Consider the following 18,702-nt stretch of genomic DNA (forward strand, 5'->3'; position numbering starts at 1 on the left):
AACACAACCATTTGACGACTGTTTCTTGTTTCGTTATTTTTGGCATCAAAGTAAAATATCACACACAAAATACATTTGTGGCATATTTACAAAATACTGTCAATTTACTTCTTACAAAACTCAACAAAAATGTGAATACGTTTCTTGACAATTCAAGACGTAGTCAAACATCCAAACATCCTAAATTATCATACCATTATATGTAATTGAAATGTGTTATCAATATCATTAAACAACATAAGAGAGACAACAATGTCCTTTTGGTAATACAAATTAAAGCACAAAGTATAAATCCAAACATAAAATGAAAACTTCAAACCCTGTATCGTACTGAGACGTGTTTCAACATTTGGATACCGTACCAAATTTAGCCCCGACACTGTAAGTAGTAAGACGCAAAGTTGCAACTAATTCATTGACGCTGAAGAGCTACATATTCTTTGACGCAGGACTGCTTCTAATTCTTTGACGCACAAGAGCTAGCAAAGTTGACGAAGGAGAACTAGCAGAAGAGCTACATGCTCTTTGACGCAGGAGTGATAATGATTCTTTGTCGCATGCAAACTAGCAGAAGAGCTACATGTTCTTTGACGCAGGAGTGATAATGATTCTTTGTCGCATGCGAACTAGCAGAAGAGCTACATGTTCTTTGTCGTAGGCGAACTAGCAGAAGAGCTACTTGTTCTTTGACACAGGAGTAACAATGATTCTTTGTCGCATGCGAACTAGCAGAAGAGCTACATGTTCTTTGTCGTAGGCGAACTAGCCGAAGAGCTACATGTTCTTTGACGCAGGAGTGATAATGATTCTTTGTCGCATGCAAACTAGCCGAAGAGCTACATGTTCTTTGACGCAGGAGTGATAATGATTCTTTGTCGCATGCGAACTAGCAGAAGAGCTACATGTTCTTTGTCGTAGGCGAACTAGCAGAAGAGCTACTTGTTCTTTGACGCAGGAGTGATAATGATTCTTTGTCGCATGCGAACTAGCAGAAGAGCTACATGTTCTTTGTCGTAGGCGAACTAGCCGAAGAGCTACATGTTCTTTGACGCAGGAGTGATAATGATTCTTTGTCGCATGCGAACTAGCCGAAGAGCTACCTGTTCTTTGACGCAGGAGTGATAATGATTCTTTGTCGCAGGAGACCTAGCAGAGGAGCTACTTCTTCTTTGACGCAGGAGTGATCATGATTCTTTGTCGTAGGCGAACTAGCCGAAGAGCTACCTGTTCTTTGACGCAAGAGTGATAATGATTCTTTGTCGCAGGAGACCTAGCAGAGGAGCTACTTCGTCTTTGAAGCAGGAGTGATCATGATTCTTTGTCGTAGGCGAACTAGCCGAAGAGCTACATGTTCTTTGATGCAGGAGTGATAATGATTCTTTGTCGCAGGAGACCAAGCAGAGGAGCTACCTCTTCTTTGACGCAGGAGTGCTTCTACTTCTTTGACGCAGGAGTGCTACTAAAATTTGTTTTTGTTTCTAGTTCGTTTAACTACAGGCTTTAAATCCTGGCGTGTGCTTGTCGCTGTGTCATCAGATCTGCAAAACAATAGCATTACATGCTCTAAATACAAAAAAAATACACGCTGCATGTTGTGGCATTCATTCTTATTCTTATATTTCGAAAGAATATCGAATAATGTGCTACAATAAGGAAACACAAGACAGTTTTTGGATAATCAAGATGATTTTGTACATACACGAGTTGAATTTCCGGTAACGAATGGCTTTCTGTCATGTACGAGTACTCCCCCCTTGCACCGTTCTCCCAACGTACCTTCAAAGGAAATGGTAGATTTATGCTGTAATTAGCGATCCTTTAGAAGAACACAAGGTACTTTAACGGGTCGGTTTGTTAACGACTGTTGATAAACAATTATGGTTAAGTCGGACACTGTGAGCGCCACCTAGATGTTCTATCCGATGACATGAAAACAAAAATGTACCTTCAATGAAAATAAAATATTTATAATGTTAAGAGCGAACATTCAGAAGAACACAATACATGTACTTTCTGAGGGTCGGTTTGTTATCGACTGTTGATGAAAAATTAAGTTCAACACAATAATTTAGTGCCAACAGCAAAAACCACTATAATGTTTATCCGATGGTCTCGAAGGACATGCACATTAATTATTGTGTTCACCATTTTTAGAAACAACCATACTGGTTTCTTCTTCGACAAATTTACCACGAATTGGAAATACCTTTACAAAATATACATTACATAGAGAAACTCGTATGTGAGAAAACTCCTGCGAGTCCTAATCATTATCCATAATATCATGTATAAACTATACAAATGTAATGATTCCATGCCATTTATTACCAGCGCCTTTGGGACCGCACCAGCCATGTGAATACGTAATACAACACCGATACATTGTAGGCCAATATCTGTGTTTGAACTCTTCCATCCCGGGCCTGAAAATGTATTATGCATGACTTTACCATATAATAAGACACTTTACTATTCATTATTAATATAATTAAAAAAGTCATCATGACCTTTGAGTTCGAGAAGTGTTTAGTAAAAGATTTCAAATGGAAAGCATTCACTGCAATAACATTGAACGCGTTTGATTGTATTGCGAGCGTCACATATCTTTCAGTGTTTAGAAACAAATGCTGGTTAATTTCGTCACCTTGTCGGAATGGAGATTTGAATAAAGAACTGTACCTGGTTTGACTTGGCAGCCTACGGCCATAATTTCACCGACACCAAGACGCCGCTTTTCGTCCACCAAGATGACGTCATAAGCCCCGCCTTGCCCGTAGCGGTAGTGGAACAGGAAGGATCCTGGTGTGTCCCAGTCCACCCACACGCGTCCTGATGACACGTATTACAACAAAGATAGCCTTAGTTTTTTACTTTGCAATTGAAATTCCCATTTATAATTTCAATCTAATCAAAAGTAAGCATGTCCGAGTACTCATAGTTGTTTAGTAAATGTTCCCCTGTAACAAGCATGTCAAGCTTAAGAGAGAATATTATTTTGTTTGTGAAGTATATATGCATGACATACATTTATTTAAGCCTGTCAGTATTGCCTTCTCCATTGTCGCCTTCTCTGAAATTCTCCATGCCATTAAGTATTAGACATCGTTTGATTAGCCTGCAGTTGTAGTGAATTGCTATTGAGCCATTTAAATTAAATAAAAACACATATTGTTTAAAGTATACCGAAATCATTGTCTCAATTGGTATCACACTGCCTTTGGCCGTACAAAAATGAAAAAAAAGATGTAAGGTAACGTTATTACGCCTGATTTTGCTTGCATACAACTTACGTCCATCATCGCAATGTCCAACGATCGTCCCAGCCAACCCTTTGTCCTGGTCGTCATCGTAACGCCATTCTGGGCCTCGTCTTACTCTTGACCCCTGAACGGGCAAATCACAGTCCGACTTCTCCTTGTAGGAATCATCGTCGTCACTTGGGTTTCTCACTAATTTCTCGAAGGCTTTCTCTTTTATTTCCTTTATGTCACTCTGCAAAGTATGTTGCTTATCGTGTAAAATGTATGAAAAAAGCTACATGCACGTTTTGTTGAAATGTACTTTTAGATCAAGATAAGTTTGCAGAATCGCGTCTTAAATCAAACTTTAACCCTATCATAAGCATATGTTAATCTAAACTTGATTTGCCCGACGTACCTTGTCTCTTTCTGACAAAGACACTGAAGATGAAATGAGGCCGCCAAGACGACCACACTGAAACTGAAGCGCAAATAGAAAATTAAATCTTGATTTGTTTACATTTATGATGTACTAATTTACAAGGCTTACAATCAACCCGATAACCTCGATGAAGTCAAACCAACGACATTGAAACTGCACTGGAAAAATAATTAATTCGTATACATGTATCCATCGCAAAAAGCTAATGTTGCCAATGGTGCATGTTCCTCACAAATACAATTACATTTTCACTTTCACTTAAGCCTATGCAAAAGCAAAATGAAGGTGTATGACGTGGAAAGTCAAAACAAACGACTTCAACGTCAAACGACAGATTAAGACTTTACCGTCAAGAAGGTCCTCCTTGACATCTGATTGCCATCCTGGTGTGAAATTACCTTCCCATTGACAACTGCTGCCATCAGGTTTATGAACTCCTGCAAAAGTAATAAATTAAAACAAGCATCACGTTTTAAATTAGCTAAATTAGGATCATTTAAAATTTAACATCAATGAAACAGTACTTTAGGTTGATTTCATAATCGACATTACGTTCTGTCAGGTATTTCAGTCAAACATTTTTTTTAGTTTTATTTTACTTACACGATTAGCCCTCCCAACTGGAACAAAGAAAACATCTAAGCTGAACTTCCTTGCCTGTTCCATTTCACTTATCACTTGACTTCTGGTCTGAATATATACAGATACATATCTAATTCCGAGTACTTTTGTAAAAACATTTGCATTAATTGCATGTTGATAAATATTGAAGGCAATTTTTAGACTAAAGGTCGATAGGCCTGCAGAATTTAATAACCGTGTCTCGTTATTTACCATCGGCATATCGACATAACTTTTTAACGTTTGACAAAAATAATGCGGGGCACAGACCTGATGCACGGGCGTATTAACCCAAGCGCTGTTAGAACTGCGGTGGTCAACGACCTAATTTCCATTAACATTTACATATGATCAACCTAGTACCAGTCTGCTCAAAAAGCTACGGACTGCGTTCTGCATATACAGTTTGCTAAGAGCAGCGTCGTAATGAGTATTCATAATATGTAATGCGGTTAATAAAGTGCGAGTAAGCTGCGTTTTTGCATAATTACGCATTTAAAATCATAGAAAACGCACATATATTAATATCGACGAGTTACAAACGCCACATAAAAAGCAGAATACGCAAACAGTTTCAAAATGAACGCGAACTAAATCAAACAAATACATGTATTTATGTGTTTAGTTTTTGGCCGCGTCCGGGAACTAGCTACTATCGGTTAAAAATAGAATCTGGTTCATCGGAATCGGACAGGTTTATTCCCCGGACATTAACTCGGAGAACTCGTTAAAACTATATAAAATTGGCGTATGGTATGAAACCAAAGTGTTGTTTTTTAAATGAATGAATAATATTTTATTTTATCATATAATCAGTTTTTTAGGTGAGAGTAGTTCATTCATAAGTATTTTTTCTATGTTTAAAAAAGCCTTAATCGGCTCTTACTTAACATTGTTTTAAGATTGTTAGTATGTACTTACACATAGTGAAGGGTTATGCGACTGTGTTAGTTCATACGAACAACGTTTCACCATTACTAAATGCATTTTATACACTTTTACAATTAAAGTCAAAGCGCATAAAGCGCTGAAAGGCTTTCGACTCCTACAATTTGTGAGTAAAGTCATATAATGAATGAAACGGAAAATGTGTGAAGATTTCTCAGTTCGTCTTAGAACTTTCAGCTCAGAGCCTTGAGCATGTTGCATGTGCATGTTTATAAACCATTTATATTCATTTTGTCCACGAGTGGCATAGGTAGAGAGCAATATTAAGATCCATCAATACACACAAGGAATAGGTAGTATACGTGGGTGATTCGATCCAGAAGAATTTTGAGCGAGGATCTTGTCATTGTAAAAAGAAACCTTGAACATAACTTAATTAGCTTGTCCAATGCATTTTGTTGAATGCATTTGGTTTAGCGGTCACACCCTGGTAGTAAATTAAACTCTACTCAGTCATGTTTTAAGTATAGAGTAGTTTTTACTAAAAAAAATAATGCCTAAATGCTTTATCCATTGCATTGTATTGTTTATGAAACCAAAGTTCCTGATGAGGTTTCATATGCAATTAAGTCTTATAATAAACTCCATTCCTTAGCAGTTATTTGGGTATTCCGCATATTAAATGAGTATGTCAAGTGACTGATACTCCATGGTTTTTATTTAATTGAGTATCAGCATAAAAAAGCTTTAGTATTAAGTATTTGCGAATGAATGCATATTCTATCTTTAGACGTTTATGTTTGTTGGTTTTACAATAACATGACTATACTCACAAAACGTAGCAGACCGAAAGCCTTTGAACGCTTTAAGCGCTTTGGTTAAATTCGAAAGACCAGTTGTTGTTTTTTGCTTGACATTTTCTGTACATTTTATGTTTAACGAGATGCAGTGCACATTCTGATTTTATTATTTTTTTTTTTTATTATTATTTTTTTTTTTTGGGGGGGGGGGCTAAAGCACTCCATACATAATAGTATTTTTACTCTTAAGATAGCACAAGAAGAAAAATGCATTTTACACAGCCATGTGTACAGTTATTCGGTTAGGTTTTTTTTAATTAACGAACAGAATTGCAGTTGATTAAATGTACGTATATTGTACACATTGTCATAAACGAACTCTTGCCTCATCTAATTGAGAGGGAGTAGCTTCATCGGGTCCCATGTAGAGAGATGTGTCAGTTGGCTCACCATCCGTGATTAGAATCACCCTTGACGGTACTACGATGCCGTTCATAACACAGATTTGGTCTGCAAACATCGAAAATGTGTATTACTTATATAATGTTTCCATTTTATATTCGGACGGAATATTGGCAAGACCAAAACATAGCATTTATGATAGTTCCTGGTATACAAATCTTACATAATCAGACGATATGCGCAGACTCATTTTATTATTATTAAACAATATCAAAGGACTGAAGGGTCATACTTTAGGATCCAATATATGTGGCGGAGACCTGTGAGTGGAAATGTATAAACACAAACTTGAGCATACGCCACAAGGCTCCACCTCTTCTAGGGATGCAAACGTTTGCAACCCCATTATATACGTTAATTATTCGTCAGTACCATATACCCGCAATCAAAACACTCTCTTAACATACATACTACAGTGTAATTGGAAAAATACTAGAGACGGCTAGAGATTTACAAATGATGTATTATTTTTTTATTTACGTTCAGACGACCCAGCCGCTGCAAACGTCATCAATATCCCTGCCGTGAGTGGTGATGGTCCGCCTACCTTTAGTTGGCCTGCAAACACAAAATAGTCTTACAAGGGTACATGCACATTTCGTTTACATGAGGCATTCGTTCACGTACCTTTAAGTCTTGAAATGATACTTCCGGTTACTTCAGTATACTTTTATATAGTTCATATTCCGACTTATCTATAGATAATGATCAGGATAAAACAGCTCAATTTTAATGTGAAATATATGAGATATTTTCTTTTGTGCGTTTTTGTTTTCGGAATATAATGGTATTCCTTTTATTTCGATAGCTGTATGCAGTACGCGCAAATGAATTGACATGAAACACAGCCTTTTGAGTTGCACTTTCACAAATTGAACGTTTTGACAACTTTTTTTATTTTTTGTCTTGGAACGAGGCAATTTTTGCGAAAATCAATGGAAACTAGTCAAATAAGACTGCTGACAAAAAATAGATTGCAGATTTTTATATTTAAGTTCAAAAATTAATGTTTTATTCATTTTCCTTAAACCGTAAGTAACCATAAAACATTAATTTTCGAACGGAAATATGAAAATATACGATCTTTTTTTGTCAGCAACCTTATATCATTAGTTTGCAGATATTTACGCAAAGATTTGCTCTTTCAACGACAAAAAAAAAAGTTGTAAATATGGTCATTCTGTGAGAGTGCAGCTTTAAAGTGACTCGCTCATGGTTTGTAAAATTCCCTTTTTATTACGAATTAAGTGTGGCAAATCAAAGAGTGTTAAAACAAAAATACCAAAAGCTGGAACCCTTCAGCAAATGTTGATATTTGCTCATTTATGAAAAAAATAACGGATGTGGTGTTGCTCCTCGATTGTTATTGGCCCACAAATATGTGCGAACACCAAATACTTACTCAGTTTTTGCTCAATGACATATTAAAAACATAGATGGTATTCATAGTTACATACTGAACGCCGTTTTCAAACTTCTGTATTTGTTCGTTAACCGTTGTTGAACTTTGGTTTCATGTCCAAACGTAACTAAAGCAACGTGTTCTTCATCAATCCCTTGAGTTGCAAAAAACTCTAAACCTGTAAAGGCAAACAGAACAAATAAATAAAACTGTAATGTATTAAGTTTTCAAATAATCAAAAGCAATACATGAAGTCTTCATTTCTTGTTTGTTTGTTTTTTAATCTCAACGTACGTTGTTGGGTAACGTGCATACACTTCCATTAAGTTATATTCTAAACATGCTAAAAATTCCATTTTAGATTCCAATTTGTAAGTAAACTGTGCTTAAAAGTAGCATATATTATGTATAATGAATGGATATGCATGGATGGGCTACATGCGCCAATAAAAACTGCATGCTCAACCGGAAATATAGTCGTTGAAGAATGCGGTCACTTCCGGCCATGCTCCTTCCATACTCTCAGAGATATCTACCAAAATGATATTATGGACGCCTCCGAGATCTTTAATTCCAGAATCGTGACCTTAAATAAATGGTTTAAAAACTGAAGTCCATAATAAATATGCTTAACATACATAACAACTCGCTACGTCGAAGTCGTCGAAATACAAAAAGCGTATAACTTATCCCAACACAATCGAAAAAGGTCGACATAACCAGAACATCAAGATAACAGAGTTCGACATAGCAAGTTTCCACTGTATTTCAAAATATTATAGAAACATAAATCAATTCACTAAACATTAGCTTAGCTCCGATCAAGATTATATTTGCTCGTTTTATTTTGATCATGTCGGAAATCATGTATTTCAGGGGTTTCGTTTTAAACAGTACTTACATATGTATTTTTGTAAATCTAAAGGACCTCGTTCATGTTTAATGAGGTCAGACATATTTATATTGTGTGAAATGTGCATAAAATGTCTGTAACAGTAATATAACGTACAAGAGCTCTAGCTATTGTTGAAAAATATTTAAAAAAATTGACAGAAATTGCTCTAGTATGCCGAAAAGCGTTAGTAACGCTACTAGACGCTGAACTATTTAAGCTTGGAATTACAAAATTCTGCACAAATGAGTATCTTCCAGCTGCTGTTTGTTAACAAAAGTAAGCAAAATAACTCAATTTCAACTCCTTTAAAACACACACACACACACACACACACACACACACGCACACACACACACACACACACACACACACATATTTACAAACATTAACTCTGTGAATGAGACCAATTAACGTAAGGCCAAGTCAGTAGCTAACAAACATGTACCTTCTCCCATTTCTTTGCGCATGAGGAGATGCCATTCCATCATAGCCATCGTCTTGTGACCCTGGTATCTTTGACGAACAACTTCCACTGAAAGTAGTTGTGGCCTTTTCAAATTATATCACTTTCACTGAATCAATCCAAATAATTAAGCTTGTACAAGAGAGGATATAAGTTAAAATGTTTTTAAACTATATAATGAGTGTAACATTACCTTCAGTTTTACAAGACTCGCTGGATCTGCAAAAACATTGAGAAAGGTTTTGATTGTTTAGTCCTATCAATGACGTCATGAAGGAACATGGACATTTATAAAACAATGTATACAAATTACGATTATCAAAGCAAAAACCAAACAGTAACAGAAACCAGAAATCAGGGTATTTCAAAAACATTCATATCATTGGGTAAGATCTTCTAAAAATAATAATTGCAGCAATACCCTTTCTTTCTTGACGTCTGATCAGCTTTGTTTCCTGCAGTTGCAAATGCGTTGATTTTAGTTACCACCTTAGCAGGTTTCTTTTCAAGCGCGTTGTCGTCTTTATTTTGGATGTCATGAGGTATTTCTCTTTGGCGTTGATCGATTCCTTGTTTAGTCTTACTTTCATTCCCAAGGACTTGTTGAGTGTCATCTTCAGTGTCATCTTTAGTGGGATCTTTAGAATGAGCTGAATTACCAGCAGCAACTTTGTTCTTACCATCCAAAACAGGCACATTTTTAGTGTTCGCCACTGAATCGTCAGGACATTTTAAACATGTCAATTCTCTCTGTAATAATGTCAAACTACTGTTTAGTTCTGATACTTGCGTTTGCAGCTCTGAGCACCGCCGTTCATTCTCCGTGTGCGTGTCCTCCAGGCATTGGACTTTTATCTGAAGGCGGCTAATTTCTGAAATAAAATGCGTGATACGCTTTGATTTGTAAGATACTTAAATGATCTTATAGCACTTTTTGTAAGGCTAAAACTTAACATAATGAAATGGAAACTACAGGTGCATCATGCTTGGCGAACAGCCGAGCGTTTTAACAGACGTCAAACGAGACACACAACGTCTCAAAATAGCCTTAAGCTACAAGATCACATAAACAATAGTTCGTTATCAATTAATTGCAAGAGTTACTTAAAAAAGCTTTTATTACCTTCTTTCGTCTGAAATAGATCATCTGTGCTAAAAAAGAGCAATTAAGCATGAGTAGTCATCTAATAATATTGACTTGTAAATTTTAAAATAATCAACAGTTCTATGATATGAAGAAGTTATAGAGATGATACTAAATAGTTACAATAGTGTAAGTCGATTTCATGAAGAAAGGCCGTACACATTAACTTAAAATTGTACAGTATGTTTTGTCTTAAAACTATATAAAGGTACTTTACTCGTAAGAGCTAGGAGATCAAGCCGTTTACAAACAGTTCTATTATATGAAATTGATCCCACCGCTATCAGCACCCTCCCCCCCCCCCCCCCCGCCCCTCTCCCTTGTACCCGGTACTTTTGGACCTTTTTACGGAGTACTATGGACCAAAGAGGGTCAAACCTCAATAATAAGCATTAGGCCAAAATAATATTCGAAAATTGGTAGGGTAGGTAGGCTTTTTATTTATTTTATATTAGGCTGTATATAAGAACGTTATTTTCTTCATTTGAGAACGGTGTTAAAGCAAGCTTCAGTATAAAGCATTCAAGGTTTTAAACATATCAAAACATACAAAATTTATTTTTAGTTTTTCGTAAATGTATTATTTTAGGCCTTTATCAGCTACGTATACTCTGATGTAGAATATGAACGAGTTTTCGTTACGGAAGGGACGAGGGGAAATTACACCATATAAACCAAAAGCATATAGACGTCTTAATATACATATATGCTATCTTACCAAGAACATATGTGTGGCCTTTCCAGAAGTTCATGTAGACGTCTCAATATACATTCACACGTCTCTTTTGTTTCAGTTATTTCACGATGGGTATCTGAAAACTATTTAGAAAGCTCTTTTCCTCATCATTATCATGACATGAATGACGTGCACATGTTAATTTCACAGGCATCTAGATCATTGTTTGTCACTTAAATGTTGTTTAAAACCATTTTGGGTACATACAATAAGATAAACAACATATCTGAAGATATTTAGTGTCTTTCATATACAAAAAAGAAACAAGGTATGTAACTCAAACTTACCCGATTCACGGTAGAGTCCAGTTTTATGCAAATTTCTCAACCAACATAAAACAATTCATTTTTAAATAAGTGACATGGAAAGAAAAGTCAATTACCTTTAAAATGGTGTGCGATATGTTGATATATCTATAATGTCTTTAGACAAACATTGTGAAACAAGCATAATTCAATGTCCAATTCTCGTGTTTTTCTTTAGTCGGAAAGAGTACAGCAAATTCAAATCTTCAATTTTCCCCGTGTAAACAGTACTAATGCCAGTCCATTTGAAGTTATTTTATGTTTCAGTGTACAAATAAATTAATTCCATTTCTTAATATCACCATAAGGCTAACACCACGGTTTAAGAAACAACCGTATCAGTCTTCAAATTAAATCCACTTTAAAATTTTGTTTGAGGCTGCCATTTTCCTGACAGCGTTCAGATGTTTCTGATCAACCTCCAAAGAAGAGTATTTGACCCATCCAAGCTTGTGTGGCTCACATTCAAGCCGGTACAAAGATGTTAAATGTACATGTCAATGACATCATCTGGGCGCTTGTCGGTAAAATGGCAGGCTGCCTACGAAATTTAAAGAGGATTTAATTTGAAGACTGATACGGTTGTTTCTTAAACTGTGGTGTTAGTCTTATGGTGATATTAAGGAATGGAATTAATTTATCTGTACACTAAAGCATAAAATAACTTCAATAGGACTGTCATTAGTACTGTTTACACGGGGAAAATTGAAGATTTGAATTTGCTGTACTCTTTCCGACTAAAGAAAAACACGAGAATTGGACATTGAATTATGATTGTTTGTCTAAAGACATTATAGATATACCAACATATCGCACACCATTTTAAAGGTAATTGACTCTTCTTTCCATGTCACTTATTTAAAAATGGATTGTTTTTATGTTGGTTGAGAAATTTGCATAAAACTGGACTCTACCGTAAAATCGGGTAAGTTTGAGTTACATACCTTGTTTCTTTTTTGTATATGAAAGACACTAAATATCTTCAGATGTGTTGTTTATCTCATTGTATGTACCCAAAATGGTTTTAAACAACATTTTTAAAAGTGACAAACAATGATCCAGATGCCTGTGGTTAATTTGTAACGAAACAGGTGTGGGTGTGTTGGGTTTTTTTTGTGTGCGCTGTTTTATTTTGTATTTAAAATGCTTAGTGTTTGTATCGGTGGCAGCAGTGTTATAGTGTTACATTTAAATTGTATATACAGTATATATATGATATTTTACATACATATTATTTGATTTACATAATTACGTATTTTAAGTGAATTTGTTAAAAATAGATACTTAGTAGTATATTTTGCCACAAAACCAAAAGTACATTATTATGGAATTGTCATAATCATCATTATGAACTCATATAAAATCAATCATAAACATAAACAAGATGTACTTACCCGAGTTTTCAATCGATCGCTCTCACCCATGTCCATGTTCTACTCACTCTCCGTGACTATTTATAGAACGTGATCATTTCAACACATCATACATAAACAAACATGTATACATATATCAAGATCTCAAATAAAGAATGTTTAATTTAGAGTTAAAATGATTTTTATGTTTTCATCATTGTTTATTTTGTACTAATGAAAACTGTATTTAATAGATAGAGAAATAAACAACTTACTGATTATAGTCCTTAAGGCTATACACCTAACAAGGAAGTAGATCGTGTAACAAGGGAGACAATCGCAATAGTGGTCGCGTAGCAAGGGAGAACATCTATTAGAATGTAATCTCCCGTCTGTCTTGACATATGGGATGATTTCCCATCTTCTTTCTTTTGCTGTAAACCTTCTTTACTATGTTTAAATAAGTTGAATTATTTTTACGTTGCCTTGCTCTCTCGAAACAGCTTCCTTAAATGCATAACATTATTGCCGCTCATGGCATCACATACAATTATCAAGGAACTATCAGTCTTTTCGGCCCTGATTGCTTACTAAGTAAACTCATTTCTGAGCCATTGATTTTAAAAGGTTGTATACAGGTACAAATCTAACTAGAATAAGAAAACGACGTCTTTGTATATTTACTGTATGACCGTGACTTTTTGAACTCGTCTTTAACAATGTGTTGCAATAACGAATCTGTAATACATGTATACATGTATAATTTCTGGCGCGATTTGAATGAAGGAGTGGTCAGATGTATGCTTCTAATCAACGACGTCGGGATTCCACCCCAAACTGCAAGGACGGTCGGGCTCTTTGACTCTCAAACAGGACACATCCTTGGTTTCTGCACAAGAAACAGACTCGATAGTGATTCATATCAGCTCTGAGTTTGCATCATATTCGAATTAAAATGTATATGTTTAAACTAAATCATAATAGCGAAGATATTTAAATGAACTTATGAGAATCTTAAATGAAAGTGATATCACTAACGTGTCTTAACGTTAACCAGAACAATTATTCTCTTCACTTCGTCAATAGAAATCTTCGTCTTTGGCAGAAGTGGTGATTGAAAAGACGTTGATGTTTTTGTATCAATTTATAAGGATAACAATGGGCTCATCTCTCTGTATCGTGCCCATGTTTTGGATTCCGTTGACTTTTCGCAAGTGGAACGATATAATGTCGAAAAGTGGTCGAGGAATTAATTTCACTGCGGCGTTCATTCGGAACTCCTCGGCCATTTTTTCAAAAACAACCTCGGATGTATGCCGGTACATCTGTTGAAGTAGTCCGTATTTTTTTGAATAAAAGCATTAATTAAATGTAGTGTTTAAGAGTTGTATTTATTGCTCTCAGTTTAAATTGATTGCCAGTGAAGTGTATTATTGCAAACATAATTACGATTCCCAAGAGTAAAGTCATAAATTTTAACTACTAAATAAGATTACTACGCGATCTATTTGCAGCGGACTTAAACGTACCACTTTTTAAGTATGTAAACCGTCCATATACATCCGATGTTGTTTTTGAAAAAAATGGCCGAGGAGCTCCGAATGTGCGGCGTTTTGTCACAGATTCACTGAGGCGTTTTGTCACAGATTTTTGTCACAGATTCTCTAAAACGTTTTGCCACAGATTCACTGAGGCGTTTTGTCAAAGATTCACTGAGGCGTTTTGTCACAGATTCACTGAGGCGTTTTGTCAAAGATTCACTCAGGCGTTTTGTCAAAGATTCACTGCGGCGTTTTGTCAAAGATTCACTGAGGCGTTTTGTCAAAGATTCACTGAGGCGTTTTGTCAAAGATTCACTAAGGCTTTTTGTCACAGATATACTGAGGCTTTTTGTCACAGATTCACTGAGGCTTTTTGTCAAAGATTCACTAAGGCTTTTTGTCAAAGATTCACTGAGGCGTTTTGTCACCGATTTACTAAGGCTTTTTGTCACAGATTCACTGAGGCGTTTTGTCACAGATTCACTAAGGCGTTTTGTCACAGATTCACTGAGGCGTTTTGTCACAGATTCACTAAGGCGTTTTGTCAAAGATTCACTGAGGCGTTTTGTCAAAGATTCACTGAGGCGTTTTGTCACAGATTCACTAAGGCTTTTTGCCACAGATTTACTGAGGGGAATTGTCACAGATTCACTGAGGCGTTTTGTCAAAGATTCACTGAGGCGTTTTGTCACAGATTAAGAGATCTTTTTTTCATATATTCACTGATGCTTTTTGTTGCATTCTTAGTATGTACTAAAGCGTTGTGTCAAAGATTAACTTTGGCGTGTTTGCACGGATTTGACTTAAGCCTAAGGCGCATTGAAATGGATTCACTTATGTTTTTGTCACATATTTACTAAGGCGTCTTGTCACAGATTCGACTAAAAAGGCGTTTTGTAACGGATTCACTTAGGCTTTTTGTCATATATTCACTGAGGCGTTTTGTCACAGATTTACTAAGGCGTTATTATGGATTCACTAAGATGTTTTGTCACATATTTATTAAGGCATTTTATCAGTGATTTGACTACGGTGGTTGTCATTGATTAATTACGGCTTTATGTCACATATTTACTAAGTACCTTGTCATGGATCCACTAAGGCACAAACACAGATTCTGGTGAAACATTTCACCGAAATATTGTAAATTTTAACCTTTGTGTTCTTGCAAATGCTGTAAGTCTGTCAAAATATATTAAACACAAACTGAACAGCAAAGGTTCGTGATTTCCTACGTGCTTCATACTTCCTACTCAATGTGGGTCTATTCATAATTGATACCGGAGGTATTAGAGTTTTCTTTCGCTCATTGTCTGTCCAATAATGACAGGGGTTATTGAAACGATCTTAATGTCATCTGCGTGACTTAGAAAGTGTACGAGTGATTTTCATAATTACATGTTTATGGTGAACTTACCGCAAGATTGTTTCAAGATTGTAATTATTGATATCAACTTCAATCTATACAAATGAACTGCTAAAACAAGTGCCCCGGGTGAGGCTCGAACTCACAGCCTCCGCATATCATAGCCTATACTGTCTATAAGTACGGCGCGCTAACCGATTGCGCCACCGGGGCTGGCGATTGCAATTGATTGCTTTGCACATATATAGTTAGAACGTATACTCTTATAATTATTAAACGACTTATACACCTTAAGATATACGTCATATTCCAATAAGTATACTGATATGTTTTAGCCCGGTCAAAGCTTAGCTAAAGCTGGTATAAATCACCCAGGCTCTGTAGAAACCAGTACGGACGGGTTTGAACCTTCGACGTGTTAAGTTCCATTTCATTTCACAAGTTGTTTTATCATTACAGATTCTGTTGAAAAAGAGCGGTGCAGACGGGGTTAAAAATCGTTTCGGCATTATGCACCATATGATGAAGCTTTTGATATTGGTATGAATTCAATCAACGTTTGCAAAGTGTAAAACGTATTTCGTATAATACTACAGTCACATCGGGTAGAACGGTCACCTGTATTAAGCGGCAACCTGTAGTTTCCGGCCTTTACTGTATAAAGTACTTGCATTCAGCGGTCAACTGTACAACGCGGCCGCAGTCACTGATATTTGATCCCCTGAAACCATTTAGGAACTAATTAACGGCCACATATCCCTTGTAACTGACACGTCCACTAATAAATCCGTGCTTTCCAATACGCGGCTTTTCATTTACTTGTGATATTGAAATCTTCAAAAAAATACGGAAGTCGGCGACTGTTCGGGTCACAATTTACACACTTAATGAATACATACACGTACATAAATAAACATTATCAATTACGAATTAAATGATCAAATACCGACTAAGAACCCGGGTTATAAGAGAGATGTACAGTTTGCTTTGTCTAAGCGACGAAACGAGTTGCGATTTTGTATTTATTTAAATTTTCAAAGGTCACGGAGTTATATTTTCAGCTCGACTGTTGAGAGAATACTAGGAGGCTTACTTCTCGCCCAGTTTCGACTTCCGGTTAAGGTATTAGGGCAAGCTGGCATTTTCACTTTCAACTCCAATACCCTACTTTCAATTCATTTAATAAATAATACAGCTGTTTAGGTCCATCACACAATAAGGTTACATAACTCCATATTATCGTAAATACAAATTATTGCCCCTCATATATATATATATATATATATATATATATATATATATATATATATATATATATATATATCTTAGTTCTTGAACTAATTCTAGAGGTTGTGGATCCCAATGGTCATCTCTTTGTTCTTAAATGTTGGTACTCGAAATCTCAGTAGTGGTATGCTCTTGAACTAGTCCCCGATGTTTAGGATCCTGTTGACCATCTCTTAGTTCTTGAGTGTTTTCTCTTGGAATCTCAGTTGCTATTGATTCTTGAACCATGTATCTTTGTACTTGATCGTCTTCTCTTGTAATCAGAATAGGTCTTGATTCTTGAATTGGATCTCTGTGTTCTTGAGTGTTTGCTCGTGGAATATTAGTAGGTTGTGCACCCTTCACGACCCTGTAGTACTTTATTTCAGAGTTATCTCCTCTTGTTATTTTTTCATAATGTAGATTTTGTCCTGGCACTTTCTCAAATACTACTTGAAGGGATTGGAATTCATTAAAACTTACATAGATAGGTAGTTTTGTGCTACGTGAAACATTTATATCTCAGGGACACATTATTGCAAAAGTTAACTCCCATTGTTTATTATCTCTCTTCAACTAAAATCAGCTTTCAAAAGCGGCCCTTCGAAAACGTTTCTAGTTTTTTAATTGAAATATTTGTTTTACTTTTCAATTCTTTAGTCTTTATATTTGCATTCATTTTGATTACACTGATTGAACAACTACTAATATTATGAAGTTTTACTAAATTATCACTTTTATTATGACCTATTGTTGCCCTGCTAATAATACAGTAACAGTCAGCCAAACAGTCAACCGAACTGTCAACCAAACAGTCGACCGAACAGTCAACCAAACAGTCAACCAAACAGTCAACCGAACAGTCAACCGAAAGACAACCAAACAGTCCACCGAACAGTCAACCAAACAGTCAACCAAACAGTCAACCGAACAGTCAACCAAACAGTCGACCAAACAGTCAACCGAACAGTCAACCGAAAGACAACCAAACAGTCCACCGAACAGTCAACCAAACAGTCAACCGAGCAGTCACCAAAACAGTCAACCAAACAGTCAACCGAACAGTCAACCGAAAAGTCAACCAAACAGTCAGCCAAACAGTCCACCGAACAGTCAACCAAACAGTCAACCGAACAGTCAATCAAACAGTCGACCCAACAGTCAACCAAACAGTCAGCCAAACAGTCGACCGAACAGTCAACCAAACAGTCAACCGAACAGTCAACCGAACAGTCAGCCAAACAGTCCACCGAACAGTCAACCAAACAGTCAGCCAAACAGTCGACCGAACAGTCAACCAAACAGTCAGCCAAACAGTCAATCGAACAGTCAACCAAACAGTCGACCGAACAGTCGGCCGAACAGTCAACCAAACAGTCAACCGAACAGTCAACCGAACAGCCAGCCAAACAGTCAACCGAACAGTCAACCAAACAGTCAACCGAACAGTCGGCTCAATTAAAATCTGTGGTATGCTTTTAAAAAATTAAAATGGAAAAAGCATGCTTTAATTTACAGATGATATAGTCCTAACACCTAGTTGAGCTTCGCCGGTGTTGTGGTGGGGTTATTTATTACATCCAGTGATAGCTCTAGGTATATTCATATTAAAAAAATTCTCTAGGTTTGAGCTTTGTATAATCATTTCTTTTGTACAAAGAAATTTATGAGTGGTTTTACAACTTCAAATTTACGAGAAGAATATCTGTGATTGTATGTTTGCATGCTTTATTATATCCTGACATCAGTATTTAGTATGCTCCTTTCAAAAAAGCGAGTA

The 18,702-nt window shown here is 36.1% G+C and overlaps 2 protein-coding genes and 1 non-coding gene across 5 annotated transcripts; 1 reads left to right on the top strand and 2 right to left on the bottom strand.

Moving 5' to 3' along the window:
- Positions 1–16: 16 nt before the first annotated feature.
- Positions 17–13,165, bottom strand: LOC128238157 (uncharacterized). Of its 3 annotated transcripts, none has more exons than XM_052953760.1 (19): positions 13,025–13,165; positions 12,792–12,847; positions 11,075–11,175; positions 10,336–10,364; positions 9,634–10,084; positions 9,406–9,431; positions 9,195–9,281; positions 8,321–8,440; positions 7,910–8,032; positions 6,933–7,010; positions 6,376–6,500; positions 4,285–4,371; positions 4,029–4,118; positions 3,658–3,720; positions 3,291–3,492; positions 2,680–2,829; positions 2,329–2,423; positions 1,700–1,776; positions 17–1,538 (listed from the first exon to the last, which is right to left on the bottom strand). In XM_052953760.1, exons 2-19 carry the CDS (start codon positions 12,825–12,827, stop codon positions 1,460–1,462), a joined length of 2,019 nt encoding a protein of 672 aa, XP_052809720.1. In that variant the 5' UTR covers positions 12,828–12,847; positions 13,025–13,165; the 3' UTR covers positions 17–1,459. The 3 variants fall into 3 exon arrangements, with proteins under 3 accessions (XP_052809720.1, XP_052809721.1, XP_052809722.1); XM_052953761.1 differs by having other exon boundaries at positions 10,336–10,359; positions 13,025–13,113; XM_052953762.1 differs by lacking the exons at positions 17–1,538; positions 1,700–1,776; positions 2,329–2,423 and having other exon boundaries at positions 2,691–2,829; positions 3,026–3,492.
- Positions 13,166–15,461: 2,296 nt separating this feature from the next.
- On the top strand, positions 15,462–18,404 carry LOC128237817 (uncharacterized). Its single transcript, XM_052953401.1, has 2 exons — positions 15,462–15,466; positions 17,696–18,404. Exons 1-2 carry the CDS (start codon positions 15,462–15,464, stop codon positions 18,402–18,404), a joined length of 714 nt encoding a protein of 237 aa, XP_052809361.1.
- Trnai-uau (transfer RNA isoleucine (anticodon UAU)) lies at positions 15,778–15,869 on the bottom strand. Its single transcript is given in 2 exon segments — positions 15,778–15,813; positions 15,832–15,869. It is a non-coding gene; the product is annotated as a tRNA-Ile (tRNA).
- Positions 18,405–18,702: the final 298 nt, after the last annotated feature.

Source organism: Mya arenaria, chromosome 6 (genome assembly GCF_026914265.1).
Source record: "Mya arenaria isolate MELC-2E11 chromosome 6, ASM2691426v1".
NCBI lineage: Eukaryota > Metazoa > Mollusca > Bivalvia > Myida > Myidae > Mya > Mya arenaria.

Bases quoted from the DNA above. Each gene is read 5' to 3' on its own strand.
- LOC128238157 (XM_052953760.1), bottom strand. From the start codon at position 12,827: ATGGACATGGGTGAGAGCGATCGATTGAAAACTCGG. The intron at 6,501-6,932 runs GTAAATAAAAAA...CGATGTTTGCAG, and splicing joins AGCGGCTGGGTCGTCTGAAC to ACCAAATCTGTGTTATGAAC. The intron at 1,777-2,328 runs GTAATAAATGGC...TTTCCTTTGAAG, and splicing joins GTGCGGTCCCAAAGGCGCTG to GTACGTTGGGAGAACGGTGC.